At 37.3% G+C, this 19,748-nt stretch overlaps 1 protein-coding gene across 14 annotated transcripts in view; it reads left to right on the top strand.

The window, feature by feature from the left end:
* nrxn3b (neurexin 3b) overlaps nucleotides 1-13,156 on the top strand; it is a 799,837-nt gene extending 786,681 nt beyond the window's left edge. For 11 of the 14 annotated variants that reach the window (XM_061886827.1, XM_061886825.1, XM_061886819.1 and 8 more), the window contains one exon: nucleotides 9,670-13,156. In XM_061886827.1, the coding sequence (XP_061742811.1) occupies nucleotides 9,670-10,634 (965 nt within the window). In that variant the 3' untranslated portion in view covers nucleotides 10,635-13,156. Of the gene's footprint in view, nucleotides 1-241; nucleotides 735-9,669 lie in introns of those variants that run through there. The other 3 variants (XM_061886830.1, XM_061886829.1, XM_061886828.1) reach the window with 2 other exon arrangements.
* Nucleotides 13,157-19,748: the final 6,592 nt, after the last annotated feature.

The raw sequence follows: 19,748 nt of genomic DNA, 5'->3' as shown, positions 1-19,748 counted from the left end.
CTCCGAGCGGAGGCAGGGAAAAGAGCGACGGCAAAGTTACGACCCTGTCTGTGCAAATGTTTCACTGCTTATCTCGACTATTTTCCTTGCCTAGTTTGTAGGGTTGAAATTGGGATTTGGTGCATGGCAAAGAAGTTGCAGCTTAGGGTTTGTAAAACTGTCAGTGTTGAGAGTGCTGTTCTCTTCTGTCGATGGGCATGTTTATGCTCATTGTCTGTATATCCCCATCCCTTCCTTACAGCCAAAAGCTCTAATGCCGCCCGACCGCTTCGTGCCGCCTTTACATGGACATGGCAACTGATGTACACGTTCACCCCCATCTATGTCATCCCCTTCCTCGTATGTTCGTAGGTCTCACCCACCCCACCCCTACCCTTTATCGACATATGTACAGTCATCCTTTTTGTTCATCGCTAATGAACAAGCTAGTTTAAAAGAAAGTCTGTACATATTTATGGAGAAACCTATCGATATTAAAAAAAACAAAAAAATTCTATATAAATAGACAAATATATCCCGAACAGAATGGTGAAGATTATTTTCCATGTCATGATGTGTGGATGTATGTGTTGTTTCCTCCCTGTGCCATCCTGTCCAAAAAGAGACATGTATACATTTATCTATATATACAAAATTATCAGCAACTGTAACTAACTTGTCCAAAGGCATTCTTACACAACTTTCTTTTGTAAACTTTTTGTTTTCTTCCTGCCAAAATCATGCGGGCAATTTGTTGATGTAAGTTGACAAAACTGATGGTATGCTTCCTTTCTCTAAGAACTGTCCTTTGTAGGCTTTTATCATTTCTTTTTTTGTTTGTTTCTCAATTCTTACCGATCCTTTCCTGGGTAGTTTTATCTGTGGCTTTACTTTGTGAATGTTTGAACAATGTCTGCTCTAACTCTCGACTTCTTGCAATGCCTTCATCTTTTTCTCTTTGGTTCATATTTATTTCTCTTTTTTTGTTTCTTCTTTTGATACCATCTGCTGTTCCATAAGGTTTGCATCTTTCTCGTGCCCTTGTTTGTGAGCCTTTGCAATGTACGAACAAACCACTTTGGCAAGAGGATGAGCAGCTTCACTACACATCTGAATGTTTCACCAGCTAGCGTTTTAGCAATAAGGAAATAAAAGAAAACAGTGGAACCTCAGAAGCTAATTACCCTCAACCTTCCTACACTATTGTCCTTTGAGAAGATATATCCGTAATACATATTTGCAATTTACTTCAGAAATCCGTCGACGTGAAGCACAAAACGTCATTGTGCTTATGAACGTTGTTTTGGTATTTGTTTTCGATTCAATAAAGAGCTAAGCTATGGGATCCCAAATAAACATCAAAGTACAGAGGAGAAAAGTTTACGCTGCTACAGGAAGAAAGAAAGAGGAAGAAAAGAGACAATGAAAACTTTCAGATCCTTGTATTGCTTTTGGGAATCAGAGGAGGGGGTTTTGGCAAAGTCTCTCATCTTAGGAGAGGTAAGAATGAACAACACACTATCTGATTGTGATATTAGGTTTTGGTTAAGACAGTTAATACAACATCAATGACAAAATAAACCCATTTGAAGAGTAACCTTTGACCAAAAGACAATAAAATACAAGAAATGTTAGTGATCTTACGACAGTAAAGTACTCTTTGTTCTTGAAGAAGATGTGGGTGCTAGAGACATCTCCCCCACACTTCAGGAATTTAGCAGGGCTATACAATTGTCTTATCTTTGACAAAAACTGATACTGTAAATGCAGTCAAGATCCTAAAAATAAGATAATTAAAATATGAATTTTGCCATAACGACGTCAAGTCTGTTCAACCCCAAGTATGAGTATATGTGACAACCAACCCCCCCCACTGGAATTTATGCTAGCATCATGGCTCACAACTGTGGAACAACCAGTTAGCTAGCTATTAACAATCTGTAGTTTTCTTGTTTACAATTGTAAGGCAGTCTTCGAGTAAGGATTTTCAATGTCAATTCCCAGGCTGGGCGATATGGCTGAAAACTCATGTCACGATGGAAGTGTTTATTGATAATTCTTGATATTTTTATGACATATGAAAAATAAGGACCAGGAGAAAAATATATTAAATGTAAACATTTGTATTTAAACTGTAACCTTCCTCTAAGGTAGTGGTTCTCAACCTTTTTTCAGTGATGTACCCCCTGTAAACTTTTTTTTTATTCAAGTACCCCCTAATCAGAGCAAAGCATTTTTGTTTGAAAAAAAGAGATAAAGTAGTAAAATACAGCACTATGTCATCAGTTTCTGATTTATTAAATTGTATAACAGTGCGAAATATTGCTCATTCGTAGTGGTCTTCCTTGAACTATTTGGAAAAAAAGATATAAAAATAACTAAAAACTTGTTGAAAAATAAACAAGTGATTCAATTCTAAATAAAAAATTCTACACATAGAAGTAATCATCAACTTAAAGTGCCCTCTTTGGGAATTGTAATAGAGATCCATTTGGATTCATGAACTTAATTCTAAACATTTCTTCACAAAAAAAGAAATCTTTAACATTAATATTTATGGAACATGTCCACAAAAAATCTAGCTGTCAACAGTGAATATTGCAGTGTTGCTTTTTTTTCACAGTTTATGAAATTACATTCATATTTTGTTGAAGTATTATTCAATAAATATATTTATAAAGGATTTTTGAATTGTTGCTTTTTTTTGAATATTTAAAAAAAATCTCACGTACCCCTTGGCATACCTTCAAGTACCCCCAGGGGTACGCGTACCCCCATTTGAGAACCACTGCTCTAAGGTTATACTCCATTACCATGAATTGATTAACGTGGACCCCGACTTAAACAAGTTGAAAAACTTATTCGGGTGTTACCATTTAGTGGTCAATAGTACGGAATATGTACTGTACCGTGCAATCTACTAATAAAAGTCTCAATCAATCATTCTTGAGCACAGCTAAGGTGCTGTGGTATTGGCCTTCTTGGTAGGGACGAGCGACATTGGTCTGACTACGGTCCGTAGTCCAAAAAAAAATCTAAATTCTTTCCTCACTCCATGCAAATAATCAACAGCGCAACAACAACATGCCGCAACCAAAATTGAAAGTTGATACTGTTGCCGGATTGGCTGTTGGCGAGTCATTCCTGTGTAGCTAGGTTACCAGAGAGTGAGTGCCGTGGTTCTTAAACCAACCTTGCTTTGCAACTTTTGTGTTCTTCCGACGAAGAAGAAAAAACAGTACTGAACGTTTTACCAAACATATTTTTATAGATATCAATTGTTTGTGGCGATAAATATTTATATACTTTTGTTGCCCAGCCGTAGACAAATCTTATTCTCAAGATCTGGTCCATAGTCAATGATCAGTCAAATCAATGGCGTCTTTTTAAAATAAAAATATAGTCACCGATCAGTAAAGTGGATGTGCTCTAGCACGAAAAACACGAACATTCCAAGTCTTTTCAACGGTTTGTGAGGTTCTCTGCTTTGGCGCAGCACTAAGAGGACATTAAACTTGACCAAACATTGGAAGTTATAGTCGTAATAAAGTTTCCGTATGTGAACCAGCGAAAGGACTTTCAACTTTTGAACATGACAACATATCAAAATGTCAGTAAGTTAGAACACCTTTGTTTGAAGGAAATTTCAATTTGGAGGTTCCACAGTAGTTTAGAATTGGTTTATTTTGACCAATGAGAGAAGAACATAGCGCTCATTAGCTGCTACAGGCGATTATTAAACCCCAAAATGAAAACATTCAGGTGTCGCTGAACTGCCACATGACTTTGTGCCACTGTGATAACTGTAGGAGTCAAAAGGCAAGAGGCCAGGGGAGTCCACAACTACTTCAATGTGTTTTACCGTCAAGAATTAAGTAATACTGTAGCATAAGTACAAGGTCTCTGTTCGCTCATCATTTTCAGATTGTGCTTTCTTAGGGGCTTGTGTCATTTATGTCCATACAAGATGTGGACAGGCAGGGGAGATTTTTTTTGTTAACCATGTACACATTTTGATCTACTTGAGATGTCAACATGCTTAAAATAAGCCCTTTAAAGCAGGGGTCTTCAATGTTGTTCAGGCCGAGAACCCACAAACTGATGGAGCATGGACCCCCTATTTGTAAAACATGTATTAAATCAAAGTGGTCATATTTTGTTATTGTGCAATACTAAGTTATTTGAATAATAGCAGGAGTGCCGCTAATACCTAGCGGGCAATTAGTGGGATAATCAGTACCTAGGAACTGGCATGCTAATGGCTAGCTATGAACTAGACCGTTAATTGCTAGCTGGGAACTAGTGTGTAAATCACTAGCTGGCAACTATAATGCTAATCGCTAAATAGTGACTAGTCTGCTATCTGTTAGCTGGCAACCAACAAGCTAATCGATAGCAAGCAAATCAGACCGTTAATCGTGAGCTGGCAACAAAAACATTAATCAGTAGTTTGCAACTTTTGGCGTTAATTGCTAACTGGCAACTAGAGCACTAATTGCTAGTTTGCAACTAAAGCACTAATTGCTGGCTAGCAACTGGACCGTTAATCGATAGCTGGCAACTAGTGTGTTAATCACTAGCTGGCAACTAGTCTGCAAATCGCTAGCTGACAACTGGTGCGCTAATTGCTAGCTGGCAACTATAGTGCAAATCACTGGCTAGCAACTAGACCATTATTCGCTAGCTGGAAAGTAGTGCGTAAATCCCTAACTGTCAACTAGACTGTCAACTAGAGCGCTAATTTGCTAGCTGGGAACTAAAACGCTAATTGCTAGCTGGCAACTAACGAGCTAATCGCCAGCAAGCAAATCAGACCGTTAATCGCTTGCTGACAACTAGTGTGTAAATCAGTACCTGGCAATGAAAGTATTAATCGGTAGTTTGCAACTTTGGCGTTAATTGCTAGCTGGCAGCCAGTGGGTAAATCGCTAACTGGCAACTACAGCACTAATTGCTAGTTTCCAACTACAGCACTAATTGCTGGCTACCAACTGGACAGTTAATCGATAGCTGGCAACTAGTGTGTTAATCACTAGCTGGCAACTAGTCTGCAAATAGCTAGCTGGCAGCTAGTGTGTAAATTGCTAACTGGCAACTAGAGCACTAATCGCTAGTTTGCAACTACAACACTCATTGCTGGCTAGAAACTAGCCCGTTACTCGATAGCTGGCAACTAGTGTGTAAATCACTAGCTGGCAGCTAGACCACTAATTCCTAGCTGGCAACTAGTCTGCAAATCGCTAGCTGACAACTGGTGTGCTAATTGCTAGCTGGCAACTTTAGCGCAAATCACTGGCTAGCAACTAAACCAATAATCGCTAGCTGGAAAGTAGTGCGTAAATCACTGTCAACTAGACTGAATTTGCTAGCTGTAAACTAAAACGCTAATTGCTAGCTGGAAACTAGTCTGCTAATCACTAGCTGGCAACTTAGTGCACTAATCGCTAGCTAGTAACTAGACTGCTAATTACCAGTCAGCAGCGTACACGCCAATCCTAACTGAGAACTAGAATGCTAATCGCTAGCTAGCTTGAATGCTAACATGAAAACAATAATATAGTTGGTTTTTTTTTTGTTTTCAAAGTGCAAGGTAGTGAGTAAGGGTGTCCATGACAGTGTCATTCATAAACAACACTCCAGTGTGTGGGATCAATAATCATGTGTTTAGAACGTTTACATTTGTGTAAAAAAAGTTTTTGCACACATATATATATATATATATATATATATATATATATATATATATATATAAAACTAAATATGATCCTGTTGAAGACCTCTCATTTAAAGTGAACTTGAGGGCACCGGAATGTTGCGTACAAATACATCCAACAGTATAATAAATACCGGGAGCACTGCATACATCGTGGTTTCCTAGACACCAGCCTCTTTAAAAGCTTAACAAGTCACACAAGCGGCCCTTTTTTTATGGCCTTTAATCAGTAGTAACGAGTGCAAACACACCCACTTGTCAATTTGTAGGAAACATGCTGTTGATATCAGACTTATTCATGTCTCCTTCACTTAGTAGCAGAAAAAACGATTTGTTTTGCAATAAATTTGGTAGCAACGAAAACTGCAAATCATTTCGGATAAAATAAGTTGTATTTCTTAATGCACTAGTGTGTGCACTACACTTTCGGTAACAAGTAGGGGGGTCCCAGTCCGATACTGACATGGGATATCGGTCCGATATCCGCAAAAAAGCACGTATCATTACAGTTTATCTGACGATAACGGCTTGTATAGTACTTCTCTAAATGTCCTCCAATAATTCTTCGATTTTACTAAAGTCATTTGGTAAACGTGCCAGGCTAGTTAGGGCTGTGAATCTTTGGGCACAACACACTTTCTTCAGGCTACTAGGAGCTCGCAGCTACACAACAGCTCGGCACACAATAGCACATAAGTTAAACATACGTAACACGCGTCCATATTACAGTGTGAAACATCACATTTGTCAGTACAAACAAGTATCAATTAATTATAGTTGCATATTAGGGCTGTGGATCTTTGGGCAACACACGATTCGATTCGAATCTGGGGAGTCACAATTTAATTCAGAATTGATCCCCGAGTCAAAATTAGTACTTTTTTGTTAAAATTAGGTGCTATGATTAAATACTTTCCTCCATAAAATAAACAGCTCTTATAATTGTCTATATTACTTGAAAAAAAACTGGTTTTGTTGAATAAAATCCTAAACATGGCGCAGTGGGAGAGTGGCCGTGCGCAACCGGTGGGTCACTGGTTCAAATCCCACCTAGAACCAACCTCGTCACGTCCGTTGTGTCCTGAGCAAGACACTTCACCCTTGCTCCTGATGGGTGCTGGTTGGCGCCTTGCATGGCAGCTCCCTCCATCAGTGTGTGAATGTGTGTGTGAATGGGTAAATGTGGAAGTAGTGTTAAAGCGCTTTGAGTACCTTGAAGGTAGAAAAGCGCTATACAAGTACAACCCATTTATCATTTATAAAGTCAATTACAAGTAAGACAACAAGAGAAGTACATATGTACAGTTGATATAGATCATCTACATCAACAATGTGATTTGCTGGACAGGACAGATTTAAAAAAACAAAACAAAAAGAAATAAAAACATGTTTTAAATTATTTTTATTTTTTAATCATTTTGAATCGTTACAAATAGGACATAAAACTAATTCCAAAGTCTGTATTTTTATTTTTTTTGTGCACCACTATTGCACATTACTGACAAACTGTATTGATCCACAAGGAAAATTGTTCCACACAGTAGCTTAGTTACAAAGGATGGAAAGGATAATGCAGGTATAAAAATGTACCATAGTAGCAATATAAAATATAACATGTATGTAATATTTACATATTATATATACCGTATATAATATATACTGATATATTATACTGTATTTTTATCTAATACATATAATATATAACAAATCCCAATTACCATGTACAATATTACAGTATATGAAACAGCTGCAGCATAAAATAGAAGCCTCCAAGGCAAAAATTTGCCTCCATTAACCAATGTGTTCTTACTGCGTCAGCCTAATTTAACAAATTAAACAAATTACCACAGCATTACATCTGTCATTAGTGTTTTTAATACCTGTCCTTTTTATCAGAGTTTTCACTGGACAAAACCTTGTCTAACATTCCACGCTAGCTAATAAATAATGCATCGACATAAATAAGATTGATGTCGATATCAGTCTTAGTCAAGGCTCTAACGTCGGTATCGGAGGTGAAAACCCTGTATCAGGATACCCTTATTCACAACATCTAGGGTTCAGGTGGTATGACGCCATGATGGTTTTGTTTAATCTGTCAATGGCGGTCCTCAGTACCAACAGAACAGCAAACTGTATTCATATTTATATTTCTCTGCATGTTTCCTTGACAAACTGGCAGGTGTGCAACCAGGCTAAGCCTACAGTGTAGACGTCCAGTTAAAGCGCTTAGTTTGGAGCAAGGTTCTCAAACTTTTACATATAGCTTCAGAGTTAAGCGGAAGTGAAGCAAGCTAGCAAATAAAACTATAGTTCATAATAAACTACATTAAACCTAACAGGAAGCTTTGGTTTTAGCACCTTTTTTGTAAAATGTTGCCCAAAGATCATGTTTAAAATGAACCTAGTTCTTGTTCGTTATCCACCACTAGTAGTTGTGGGTTAACGTTTTAACCCACAATATTCCTGAAGTAAATAAAAACTATTATTATTACGGTATTGTTGAATATGCTCAAAAAGTACTCACACTTATAGCCAAATGTTATATAAATGGTAAAAGGGTTATACTTTTATAGCGCTTTTCTACCTTCAAGGTACTCAAAGCGCTTTGATACTATTTTACCATGCACCCATTCATACACACAAATTCACACACTGATGGCGGGAGCTGCCATGCAAGGCCCTACCAAAAACCCATCAGGAGCAAGGGTGAAGTGTCTTGCTCAAGGACACAACGGACATGACGAGGTTGGTAGAAGGTGGGGATTGAACCAGGAACCCTCAGGTGGCTGGTACGACCACTCTCCCAACTGCGCCACACTGTCCATATAAGAAAAAAAAAAAAATGAATACATAGCAACACAATATGCTTTCTTGGCGGAAGAAATGTTACATAATACAATTGTTCTGGCTACTTATTTTCAATTGAGTGTTTAAATATGTTTATCGTCTTCTTCAGTTTTAATTTGTAGAGGTTTTAGTGTTTTTTTAAATATAAAGAAAAAAATAAACGGGTTTTGGGTGCGTAACATCCGGTTTATAATGATGTCACGCAAATTCACTTCCTGTTGTGATATTGCTTCGAGTATCGGTCGATCTGTTTTACGAGAGCACAGCTCGTAGGTTTGAGGCTCACAACGAAATATCCAAGTCGCTCAGACAGTAATGTTCCCACAAGGTTAGATAGCGGAATGTTTTTTTTTTTTTATCGGAGAAATACGTTAATGTCTTTCAGTTTTCATGTTAGCATTTAAGCTAGCTAGCGCTTCTCCAGTGTCGCCGGTCTAAGTTCCTCAATCATGGTTGTACGATCGTTTTAGTCAAACGACATTACTAACCGTCAGACCTTTTACCGCGGTTAATCGCCATAGCGTTTATCGTCACTTCCCTAATTCACTGACAATAACTTCAGGCGCTCAAGGTAGAAGTTACCCCAATACCTGGGGGAGGGGGGGACGATTCCATTCAGAGTCAAGTCTCGATTCAAACTGATTCTCGCAATGTATTATTTGGAATAATAGCTATGATGAAACTTCATCAAAACAGGGTTTCAGGTTAGAAAACTCTCCTTCTGGTTGCATTGAGGTGTCTTTTTAAAATGTTTCCTTAAAAATTAAGAACTAGTATAATTAAGAATGGCAATCTGGATGAGAGTCCACATTCCCCCCCAGCGGGGGACAGACTTTGAGACCCTAGTTTTGGAGTTCTGTTGTGGCCCCCCCACCCCCGTGCTTCCCTCAAAGCCTTTTGATGCAAAGTCTCTTCTACTAATGGCTGTTTTATTGGACTCTGGGTCTTGTTTGGTTCTAACTTCTCTTCTTTTTGCACTGGTACCGTCTTTTCTGTTTTTCCTCATCCATTTCCTCCCTTAGTTGAGCTCTTTTTTTTTTTTTACGTTCTTTCCATCTTTGCTTCTTTTGCCGCTCGGAGAGTCTGGCCGCCTTCTCACTGGTGTCTTTCTTTCTTTTCCTTTCCAGGAGGGGAGCTAATCGTCCCCATTTTAATGGAGGACCCCATAGACACCCCTTCTGTGTCCACCCGTTCTTCTTTTATGACCCCCCCCCCCACCCTCCACCCGCTCCTCACCATTGTCGAGACCACCAAAGAACCCTCGGCCGCGGCCACCGAGGCGGGGGTGCCTTGCTTGTTGGACCGAGGCGGCGGTGATTGTGATGATGATGATGATGATGATGATGGCATGATGATTTCGGGGTTTGGCTCTGGCGAAGCGTTCGACTCTAGCCTGCCCCCGACTGACGACGAAGATTTTTACACGCCCTTCTCCCTGGTGACAGATAAGATCTTGACCACGTCTACCTATGAAGGCGGCTACAAAGCCCTCGCGCCCAAGTGGGAGGCCAAGGACTTGAGGCCTAGCAAAGCCTCCGAGGCAGGTAGGACTACGGCCGCCTTGCCCCTGCCCGACCCCCGGGGCACGCCGGCAGCGGCGCCTCCCAAGCTGCCCGCCGGGAAAATGAACAACCGCGAGCTAAAACCCCCGCAGCCGGACGTCGTCCTGCTCCCCCTCCCCACGTCCTTCGACCTGGACGGCACCAAGCCGCGGGGTCCTTACGTCACCTCGCCCATGCTGCGCACGGTGCCCGCCGCCTTACCCACGGTGCCCGGCGTGGTGCGGCGTGTACCGCCGGGGGCGTCGGAGGTCATCCGGGAGTCGAGCAGCACCACGGGCATGGTGGTGGGCATCGTCTCGGCCGCCGCCCTCTGCATCCTCATCCTCCTCTACGCCATGTACAAGTACAGGAACAGGGACGAGGGCTCCTACCAAGTGGACGAGACGCGCAACTACATCAGCAACTCGGCGCAGACCAACGGCGCCGTGGTGAAGGACAAGACGCCCGGCACCGCCGCCGCCACCAAAGCCGGGGGCGCCGCCGCCGCCAACAAGAGACCGAAAGACAAGGACAAGGAGTACTATGTATAGAAGTGGTTTCCTTTTGGACAGTACCATATTGGCAACTGGGACTTCAAAAAATACGAACTCAAGAATTTCTGAGTCGGTGGAAATTTCCACAAACACACAAAAAAAACTAACAAAAAAAAAAACCTCGGCTTGAAAAAGCTGACTTTTGTGGAGAGACAATGTACTGAGACTCCACGAGGACCTTTGAAGGACACTTGAGACTTTGGACTGAGTGAACCACAACCACAGTCTCTGTCTGAGATGTGTGTGTCTGAGCTGTGTGTGTGTCTGTGTGTCTGAGGTGTGTGTGTGTGATTGGTGGGAGTCCTGCCGACCATCCTTGTCCGTTGTAACCTGTAAAAAAAAAAAAACAAGCGCTGTCATGGGGACTGCATGTGAGGCGTACGTGACGCGGTGCCGGCGTCTGTCGGGGACAGACCTGAAAGGGACGACGTTTGGATTACACACGTTTTTTTTCCCCTCCCACTTTCTAGTGTTTGTTTATTCAATTGTTTTCTAAAGATGGCGGCACACAACACTGTGACTACCCGGCGAGAGGTTTTGTGTTTCACTCCCTCCTGTCCCGACCTTCCGATCGGAAGGATTCGTTACGATTGACGGGCGTTTTGACCATCAAACGCATCTTCTCGATTGGCGGAGAGTGACTGAAAAGAAGTCTGCACTTTTATCCACAATCTTGTTTTTAATTGTGTGAATTCTAATAGGGGTGTCAAACTTTGGTCCCCTAACAATGGGATCTGATTCCGATTTCTGGGGCAATTCAACATGATTCTTGATTCCAAATGGATTCTCGCAATATATTATTTGGTATAATATTTACCCTGATCATTTTTCAAAACAGGTTACAGATGCTTCATTCAAAAATCTTATTTTTATATTGATTCTTATAAAACATTTTTTTAATCATGAGCGCTTACTTTGGAGCAAGGTTCTCAAACTTTACACATAACTTCAGAGTTAAGCGTATGTGCCAGCAAATGAAAACATGACGTGGTGAGTTGGAATCCACACTCACCCACACTACTATAGGTAATAATAAACTACATTAGAACAAGTGCCGCAGAGCATGCTGGGTAACAGGAAGCACAAAGATCATGTTTAAAATGTAATTCATTCAGAATCAGGATAGATAAGAATCACGATTTGGGTGTGAATCAATTTTTTTCTGTGCACCCTTCCTGAATAGTAAAACTGTGAATCTTTGGACGCCACACGCTTCCATTCAATTTTTTGGGGGGGAATGATTCGATTCGAATGAGTCTCGATTCAAAACTGATACTTTTTTAATAACAATGGGTGCCAGATCTATGATTGACTACATTCCTCCTTAACCTACATAAACAGCTGATACATTTCTATATTACTTAAAAGAAAACTAGTTTTGTTTACTAAAATTCTACCCAAACATTTAATAAAGTCAAATACAAATAAGCCAACAAGAGAAGTATCCGTTTTCTAAAGTAAATATGTGCAGCAGATATAGATCATCTACATCAGGGGTCACCAACCTTTTTGAAACCAAGAGCTACTTCTTGGGTACTGATTAATGCGAAAGGCTACCAGTTTGATACACACTTAAATAAATTGCCAGAAATAGCCAATTTGCTCAAATTACCTTGTTTAAATAAATCTATATAAATATGTATATAAAAAAATTGGTATTTCTGTCTGTCATTCCGTCGTACATTTTTTTTCCTTTTATGGAAGGTTTTATGTAGAGAATAAATGATGATGAAAAAAACAATTGAACGGTTTAAAAGAGGAGAAAACACGAAAAAAATGAAAATTTCATTTTGAAACACAGTTTATCTTCAATTTCGACTCTTCAAAATTCAAAATTCAACCGAAAAAAAATGAAGAGAAAAACTAGCTAATTTAAATCTTTTAGAACAAATTTAAAAAAGAATTTATAGAACATCATTAGTAAATTTCCCTGATTAAGATACATTTTTGAATTTTGATGACATGTTTTAAATAGGTTAAAATCCAATCTGCACTTTGTTAGCATATATAACAAATTGGACCAAGCTATATTTTTTTAACAAAGACGAATTGTTATTTCTTCTAGATTTTCCAGAACAAATATTTTAAAAGAAATTCAAAAGACTTTAAAATAAGATTTAAATTTGATTCTACAGATTTTTTAGATTTGCCAGAATATTATTTTTGAACTATAAGCATAATAAGTTTGAAGAAATATTTCACAAATATTATTTGTCGAATGAACAGCAGCTAAAATGAAAAATTAAATTAAAATGAATTTATTATTCTTTACAATAAAAAAATACAGTACTTGAACACTGATTTAAATTGTCAGGAAAGAAGAAGAAGGAATTTAAAAGGTAAAAAGGTATATGTATTTAAAAATCCTAAAATCATTTTTAAGGCTGTATTTTTTTTTTCTAAAATTGTTTTTCTGAAAGTTATAAGAAGCTAAGTAAAAAAAATAAATGAATTTATTTAAACAAGTGAAGACCGAGTCTTTAAAATATTTTCTTGGATTTTCAAATTCTATTTGAGTTTTGTCTCTCGTAGAATTAAAAATGTCCAGCAAAGCGAGACCAGCTTGCTAGTAAATAAATAACCTTTAAAAAATAGAGGCAGCTCACTGGTAAGTGCTGCTATTTGAGCTAGTTTTAGAACAACGCGGCTACTCATCTGGTCCTTAAGGGCTACCTGGTGCCCACGGGCACCGCGTTGGTGACCCCTGATCTACATCAACACGGATTTAAAAAAAATACGTTTTTGAAACAGGTTAAAAATCGTTACAAATAAGACCCGCAATTCCCGCATTTTTTTAACACCCGTACTAAATACTGCAAAACAGTAAAGACAATTCATCTTATTAATAATCTGTTAAAAAAAAAATCCTCCTTTTTACACACGCTGTAAGTATTCTGTAACATACCGGTACTAACAGGCACATTCATAGTAATATTTACGGTGGTGCTGTGAAATGATTTTAAAAAAAAAATTAAAAATCTGATCAATCGCACCTTTGAATTTGGATTATTTGTGATTAATCACAGTTAATCACTTGCTTATGTAATTTTTATTTACCGATATAAAGACCCCAATGTTTTCAATGTCATCTGTCACTGTTTCCTGTTTTCAATCTGATTCATCACAATTAATCAGTTTGTTTTTTTACTTGTTCGTACTCTGAAAATTCAATTAATTTGACACAAATGCAGTTTTATAGTCAGCAAAAAAAAAAAGGTTATACTTGAATGTATATAATTTAGTCTTGAAAAACCTGGTAACAGTTTTATCTACAGTCATGTCCAAGTTTTAGTTTTTTTAATTAAATTAAGTTTGCGTTTGCATTGACCTTATAACAATGTTTGCAGGTATTTAACTAATGTAAAAAAATCATCAAATGAATCTCCAACTACACAAAATGAATGCAATAATTTTTTTCTGACTAATCACATGAGTTAAGTCGTTATTTTTGTCTGCCTTAATTCACGGTATGTCAGTGATTTGAAGCATTACTTTAACTTATTTCCTAAGTATGGCAAAATATAAGAAATGCAAAATCAAAACAAAACAGTCACTTAAAATGTCCGCTCTCACTGGGATGCTGACCAAAGGGATGGTTGTATCTTTCAGCACAAGTTAAAAAATCAAAACCAGACAGTCACTTATAATGTCCACTCTCACTGGGATGCTGACTGAAGGATGGTCGTATCTTTCAGCACAGGTTTAGAAATCAAAACAAAACAGTCACTTAAAATGTCCGCTGTCACTGGGATGCTGACTGAAGGATGGTTGTATCTTTCAGCGCTGGTTTAGAGTTTAAATACAGCATAATCGTCACTTCTCAGATTAAAAAACAAAAAATGATGGGACGGAACAAATTCTTGTCCAAGTTGAGTTTCGAAGTTGACCAATTTCTGGGTTTAAGGCCACAACTTTCTACTTTATGAATTAGATGCATGATTTATAATCTAACATGAACTCTCAGCAGCAGTTGAGTAGCAAGCTTACCTCTCGCTCGTGACCAAAGAGGCAGTCTGAGTGTGCGTCAGCAAACATTGCTAAAAGTAGTTCCTTGGCATTAGTTCTTCCAATAACAATGTTGCTGAAGTATTTTTAATAAGAAGGTTACAGCATTTATGTAAAGCAGGGTTTTTTACCTGCATTGTTAGCTGCCTCTTACTTGCAGTTTATTTCGCATAGATGAGAGAAAAACCTGTTGTTGTCTCAAGGCTGAAGTGTGGTTTTCCTTTAAGAATAAAAATAACATACTGCTGATGGATATGTGAGAAAGTCTTAAATCAGTCAAACTCATTTCAGACCGGGGGCCAAATGGAGACAAATGTACTCCCAAGTGAGCCGGACTGGTAAAATCCCGGCACGATAACTTAAAAATAAAGACTACTTTATACATCAAGCACATTCTGAAAATGTAGAAACCATAATGTTGTTGTTTTTTTTGTATTTTACACTTACATGTTGCGGTTAATAGTAATTTTATCTTAATGTGTCGTTATTTATACTTTCTGAACAGATGATGTGACAATGTTCATCAGTCAACTCATTGGTGTTAATTTTCAATCTATCAAGATTAAAAAAAGTATATCAAAATCAAATTACAGGATGTTATTTATGTAGTTTGATCATTTTCCTCAAATGGTGCACTATCGTGTTTTTTTTTTTTTTTTTTAGATACGTAGGATCTACAAAGATACAAAGAATTTCTATTGCGACCTCTAGTGGACACATTTAGAACAGCAGTTTCATTCAATAAATCCGGAAAATGTTTATACGTAGCAAACTCATCACGCTGGCAGGCTAAAACCTGTTTCCTGGCCGTACGTTTGACACCGCGGTCTTAAATATTTTATAAGAATAGAATTAGTTGTTTTTTTTAATACATTTTCGAATGAATTACGATTAAAGTGCCAATGATTGTCACACACACACTAGGTGTGGCGAAATTATTCTCTGCGTTTGACCCATCACCCTTGATCACCCCTGGTAGGTGAGGGGAGCAGTGAGCAGCAGCAGTGGCCCCGCCCGGGAATCATTTTGGTGATTTAACCCCCAATCCAACCTTTGATGCTGAGTGCCAAGTAAGGAGGTAATGGATCCCATTTTTTTTAGTCTTTGGTATGACTCTTAAGTGTAACAATTCTTAATCGATTCCAAAAAAATCTAAAATATTATAAAATTATAAAAAAACATATAAAATGTGTGTAGTTTATTTAACGTTTAAGTAACATTTTATTCAATGAAACCAGTTTTGTTGAAGTTATATTGAAATTTATCAGAGCTTTTTGTCTATTTTATGGAGGAATGTAGTTAATCGTAGAACTGGCATCCAATGATAATAAATAAAAAATGTTTTAATAACATTTTAATGAAGAAATGGTATTGAATCAAATCATTACTCCCTATAATGGAAAGGAAGTGTCTTGTGCCCAAAGATTCACCGCCCTAACAAATATATTTTTATCAGTCAAGACTGCCCAGACACATTATTATTATTTTTTGGGCAAATGTTGGAATGACAATAAAACTTTTTCAGTTCTTTTTTTTTTTTTTTTTTCATCGCTCAAAAAGTCAACAAAAGATGGATTATGAGGATTTTATTACGATGTTTTCAGATGTATTGCCGGCACCTTACTTGACTTCGGGTTTCGTTCTTTGCTCGGTGTCATCGTTTCGTTGGCTCAGCATTTTTGTATTTGATCTACTTCTTCTGTCATTGTTAGGCGTATGATTTTTATGATGTTTTTTTTTTTAATCTATTTATTTGTTCTCACTCCATTTAATTGCTGAAGTTATCCGTTCGGTCAATGTTCACTTTAATTTTTTGTGTTGGTACTTGACTCGTCTTCTGCTCCTTTTTTGACTCTGATTCCAGAAATTAAAAAAAAAAAAATGTTGTTCCCAAACTTTTTCTGTGTGTGGGTGTCACTCGTGGTTTCTGCGTGTGAGGAGATGGAGATACGGGCAACAATTGAACAAAACACAATTTCTCCTCCGACACTTGAACGCTTTCCAAACAGCAGCTGCATTTCCATACAAATGAAAAGCGTGGCGGAGTCGCTATCGTTTACCGAGGGATGATTATGTAAATATACACACTGTTCAACCATGCCAAGAGACTTTCACTAGAGTCATTTTGCAATGCAGTCTGCTGAAAATGCTAGAAAGTGCCACTCTGCATAGCAACTGACACCGTGGTCAGGGTTGGAATCGCCACAAAGCACATTTTACGATAGTCAAATGTGTGGATCGTGCACGTCAGGTAAACCGCGGCAAATGGGGCCAAAAGGACCCCCCTTTTTTTGTAAATACCACTGTCAAAGTTCTTAAAATGTATTGTTCATTCCAAAAACTCTTTTTTATTGTTTAGATATTTGAGAGCGCTATTCATAATTATAAAACAGAACTAAATTAGTGAAGTGAATTACCTTTAAGTTTCATTATTTAAGTTAAACCCATGATTTACAACTAGTGCGACCCGCCAGACTGTTCAATTTTCCTCGCCAGATTGCAGAGTGCTTTCAAATTCATCTAAATGAATTTCGGAATGACCAATCAATGAACCTTGAAAATACTTTGAAACACTAGCACAGCATTTACTTTTATCACACAACCCAAACATACTTTCCTAGTCATGGTGTACAAACAAAATGCAACTAACAAAATACACATGGTCACACGTAACAACCTGCTCATTGAACTTTGTGGATAGTATGAAAAAAAAGTCCCTTAATCGTAACAAAAAGTCTATTTCATACCGATCGAAATCCATTATAGTGGATGATGGGAAACCTATCCATGTTTGGGGCATTTTAGCTGCATGATATTTCTGATTGGTTACAAAAGTTTAAGGAGGTTGTCAAGGAAGTAAACAAGGTAGGAGTCAAACTTTCACATACTCTTAATATTCAATTGTATCAATTATGATTATGTATATATATATATATATATATGTTTGTGTATAAATATATGTATATATGTACATATATATGTAAGAATGTACATTTATGTTTATGTATATATATATGTATGTATGTACATTTATGTTTATGTATGTATGTATGTATGTACATATGTTTAAATATATATATATATGTATATATATATATGTATGTATGTACGTTTATGTTTATTTATGTATGTATGTATGTACATATGTTTAAATATATATATATATGTATATATATATATATATATATGTGTGTTTGTGTATATATGTATATATATACTGTATATAATTATTTACTGTACATGCTGACAGCCAATCAAGTGACAGTATCAACTATCAAGTTTGGTTGTCTGGCGCTTGATTCTTTGCATGAAACGAGAAGAGGAAGTCAAAATGAAGAAATTTTGTATAAAAGAGGGAAAGTTCCCCTGGACAGTTTTTCAAAAGGACCATAGTCAGACCAAGGCGCTCGTATTAATACCACACAACCTTAGATTGTTACCCTTTAGAGCAGTGGTCCCCAACCTTTTTGTAGCTGCGGACCGGCCAACGCTTGTTAATTTGTCCCGCGGTGGGGCTGATTTAATAAATAAAATAAAATAAAAAAATTCTTCTGCGGCCTGGTGGTTGTGGACCACTGCTTTAACGTCCTGCCACTAAACCTGCAGTAAATAGTTCTTCTCAGGTTTCTCTGTTTACATTTTCACATTTTGCTTTATTTTCTTACACTTTATGGAGTATTTTTTACATATTCCTTATTTTTGCACCTTTATTTTAACAGCTTTTTTTTTAAATGTCAGTTTGATTTAACTATTGTGTTGACATTGAGTGTTTTTCATACTTGTGTTGACATTTTCTTTCTGCCTTGACATCTGAAGGGATATTAATCAGAGTAAGTCACATCTTGTCTCATTTGTTTTTCTCCTGGTCCTCGATTTCTATGGGTCATACAAAATATCAATAATTAGCGATATCGGCCGATACAAAACATCTATATTATCACGCAGCCCGACTACAAGGTCAACTATTTGTGACTCCAGAACCAACACGTTAACGTATGATCGAAGTCATTGGATACAAATATATAAAAAAAACTTTGTAAACATTGGGGTGAAATTGAATAGAATGACAAAGTCTGCATCAAAAGATGCTAAAATGTGATAAACACTGCAAAAGTAGCGAGAAGGACTTGACCCCAAAGAAGTGTTGCTTTGAAGAAATCATGTAAACTTGCTCATGTATGTGTGGTGTAACGGACCACTTACAGCAGTATAACTAACTAAATGTTGTCATTCTATGACATTTAATACCTACATTAAATTCCAGACTATATACCACTACTTTTTTTTCCCTACACTTTGAACCCTGCGGCTTATGAAACAATGTTGCTAATTCATGCATTTTTCTTGAATAAACATTTACAGAATATTTATGTATAAATAACTAATTTCCCAACATATATATCTCCAACTTATGTATTGTTAAAAAAACAAAAAACTAATAAAATCGAAACTAAAATGACTTGGAAATGTGGTGAGTAGCTAGCAGTGCAGCAAATATATGGAAATATTTTTAAATAAATACATATACATATACATTTTTTTTAAATAAATACATATACATAAGCTGTGATGAGGTGGCGACTTGTCCTGGGTATACCCCGCCTTCCGTCCGATTGTAGCTGAGATAGGCGCCAGCGCCCCCCGCGACCCCAAAAGGGAATAAGCGGTAGAAAATGGATGGATGGATGGACATATACATAAGTATATGTATTTTTTTTTTCTTCTAACATTTTAAACCGGTGCGCTCTATAGTCCGAAAAATACAGTATTGTTTTTTTTGGTCCATTAAATTCATGGAGGCATAGTTTTGACTTTCTTTTTTTATTAAAACCCTACATCATAAATCTCAATACAAACTACATTTTGCTTACAAACTTCAGTAATGATATTTTGATCCAAAATAAGAAAGTATGTCACTTCATACAGAAAATCAAATCGGTAAAAAAAAAAAAATTCAAACATTTATTCCGCGAAAAAAGTGATTATTTGTTGTTTATTTGGACAATAATTTTGATTCATTTCTTTTTTACCGTGTGTTTATTAGGAATGGGAGAGTACTTTAAAGTATTGGTTATTTTAAAGAACATCGAGATTTGAGTTTTATAT

This window comes from Nerophis ophidion, linkage group LG24 (assembly GCF_033978795.1).
Source record: "Nerophis ophidion isolate RoL-2023_Sa linkage group LG24, RoL_Noph_v1.0, whole genome shotgun sequence".
NCBI lineage: Eukaryota > Metazoa > Chordata > Actinopteri > Syngnathiformes > Syngnathidae > Nerophis > Nerophis ophidion.
Note: the sequence above shows the minus strand (reverse complement) of the source record. Positions and strands in the feature narration are given on the sequence as shown.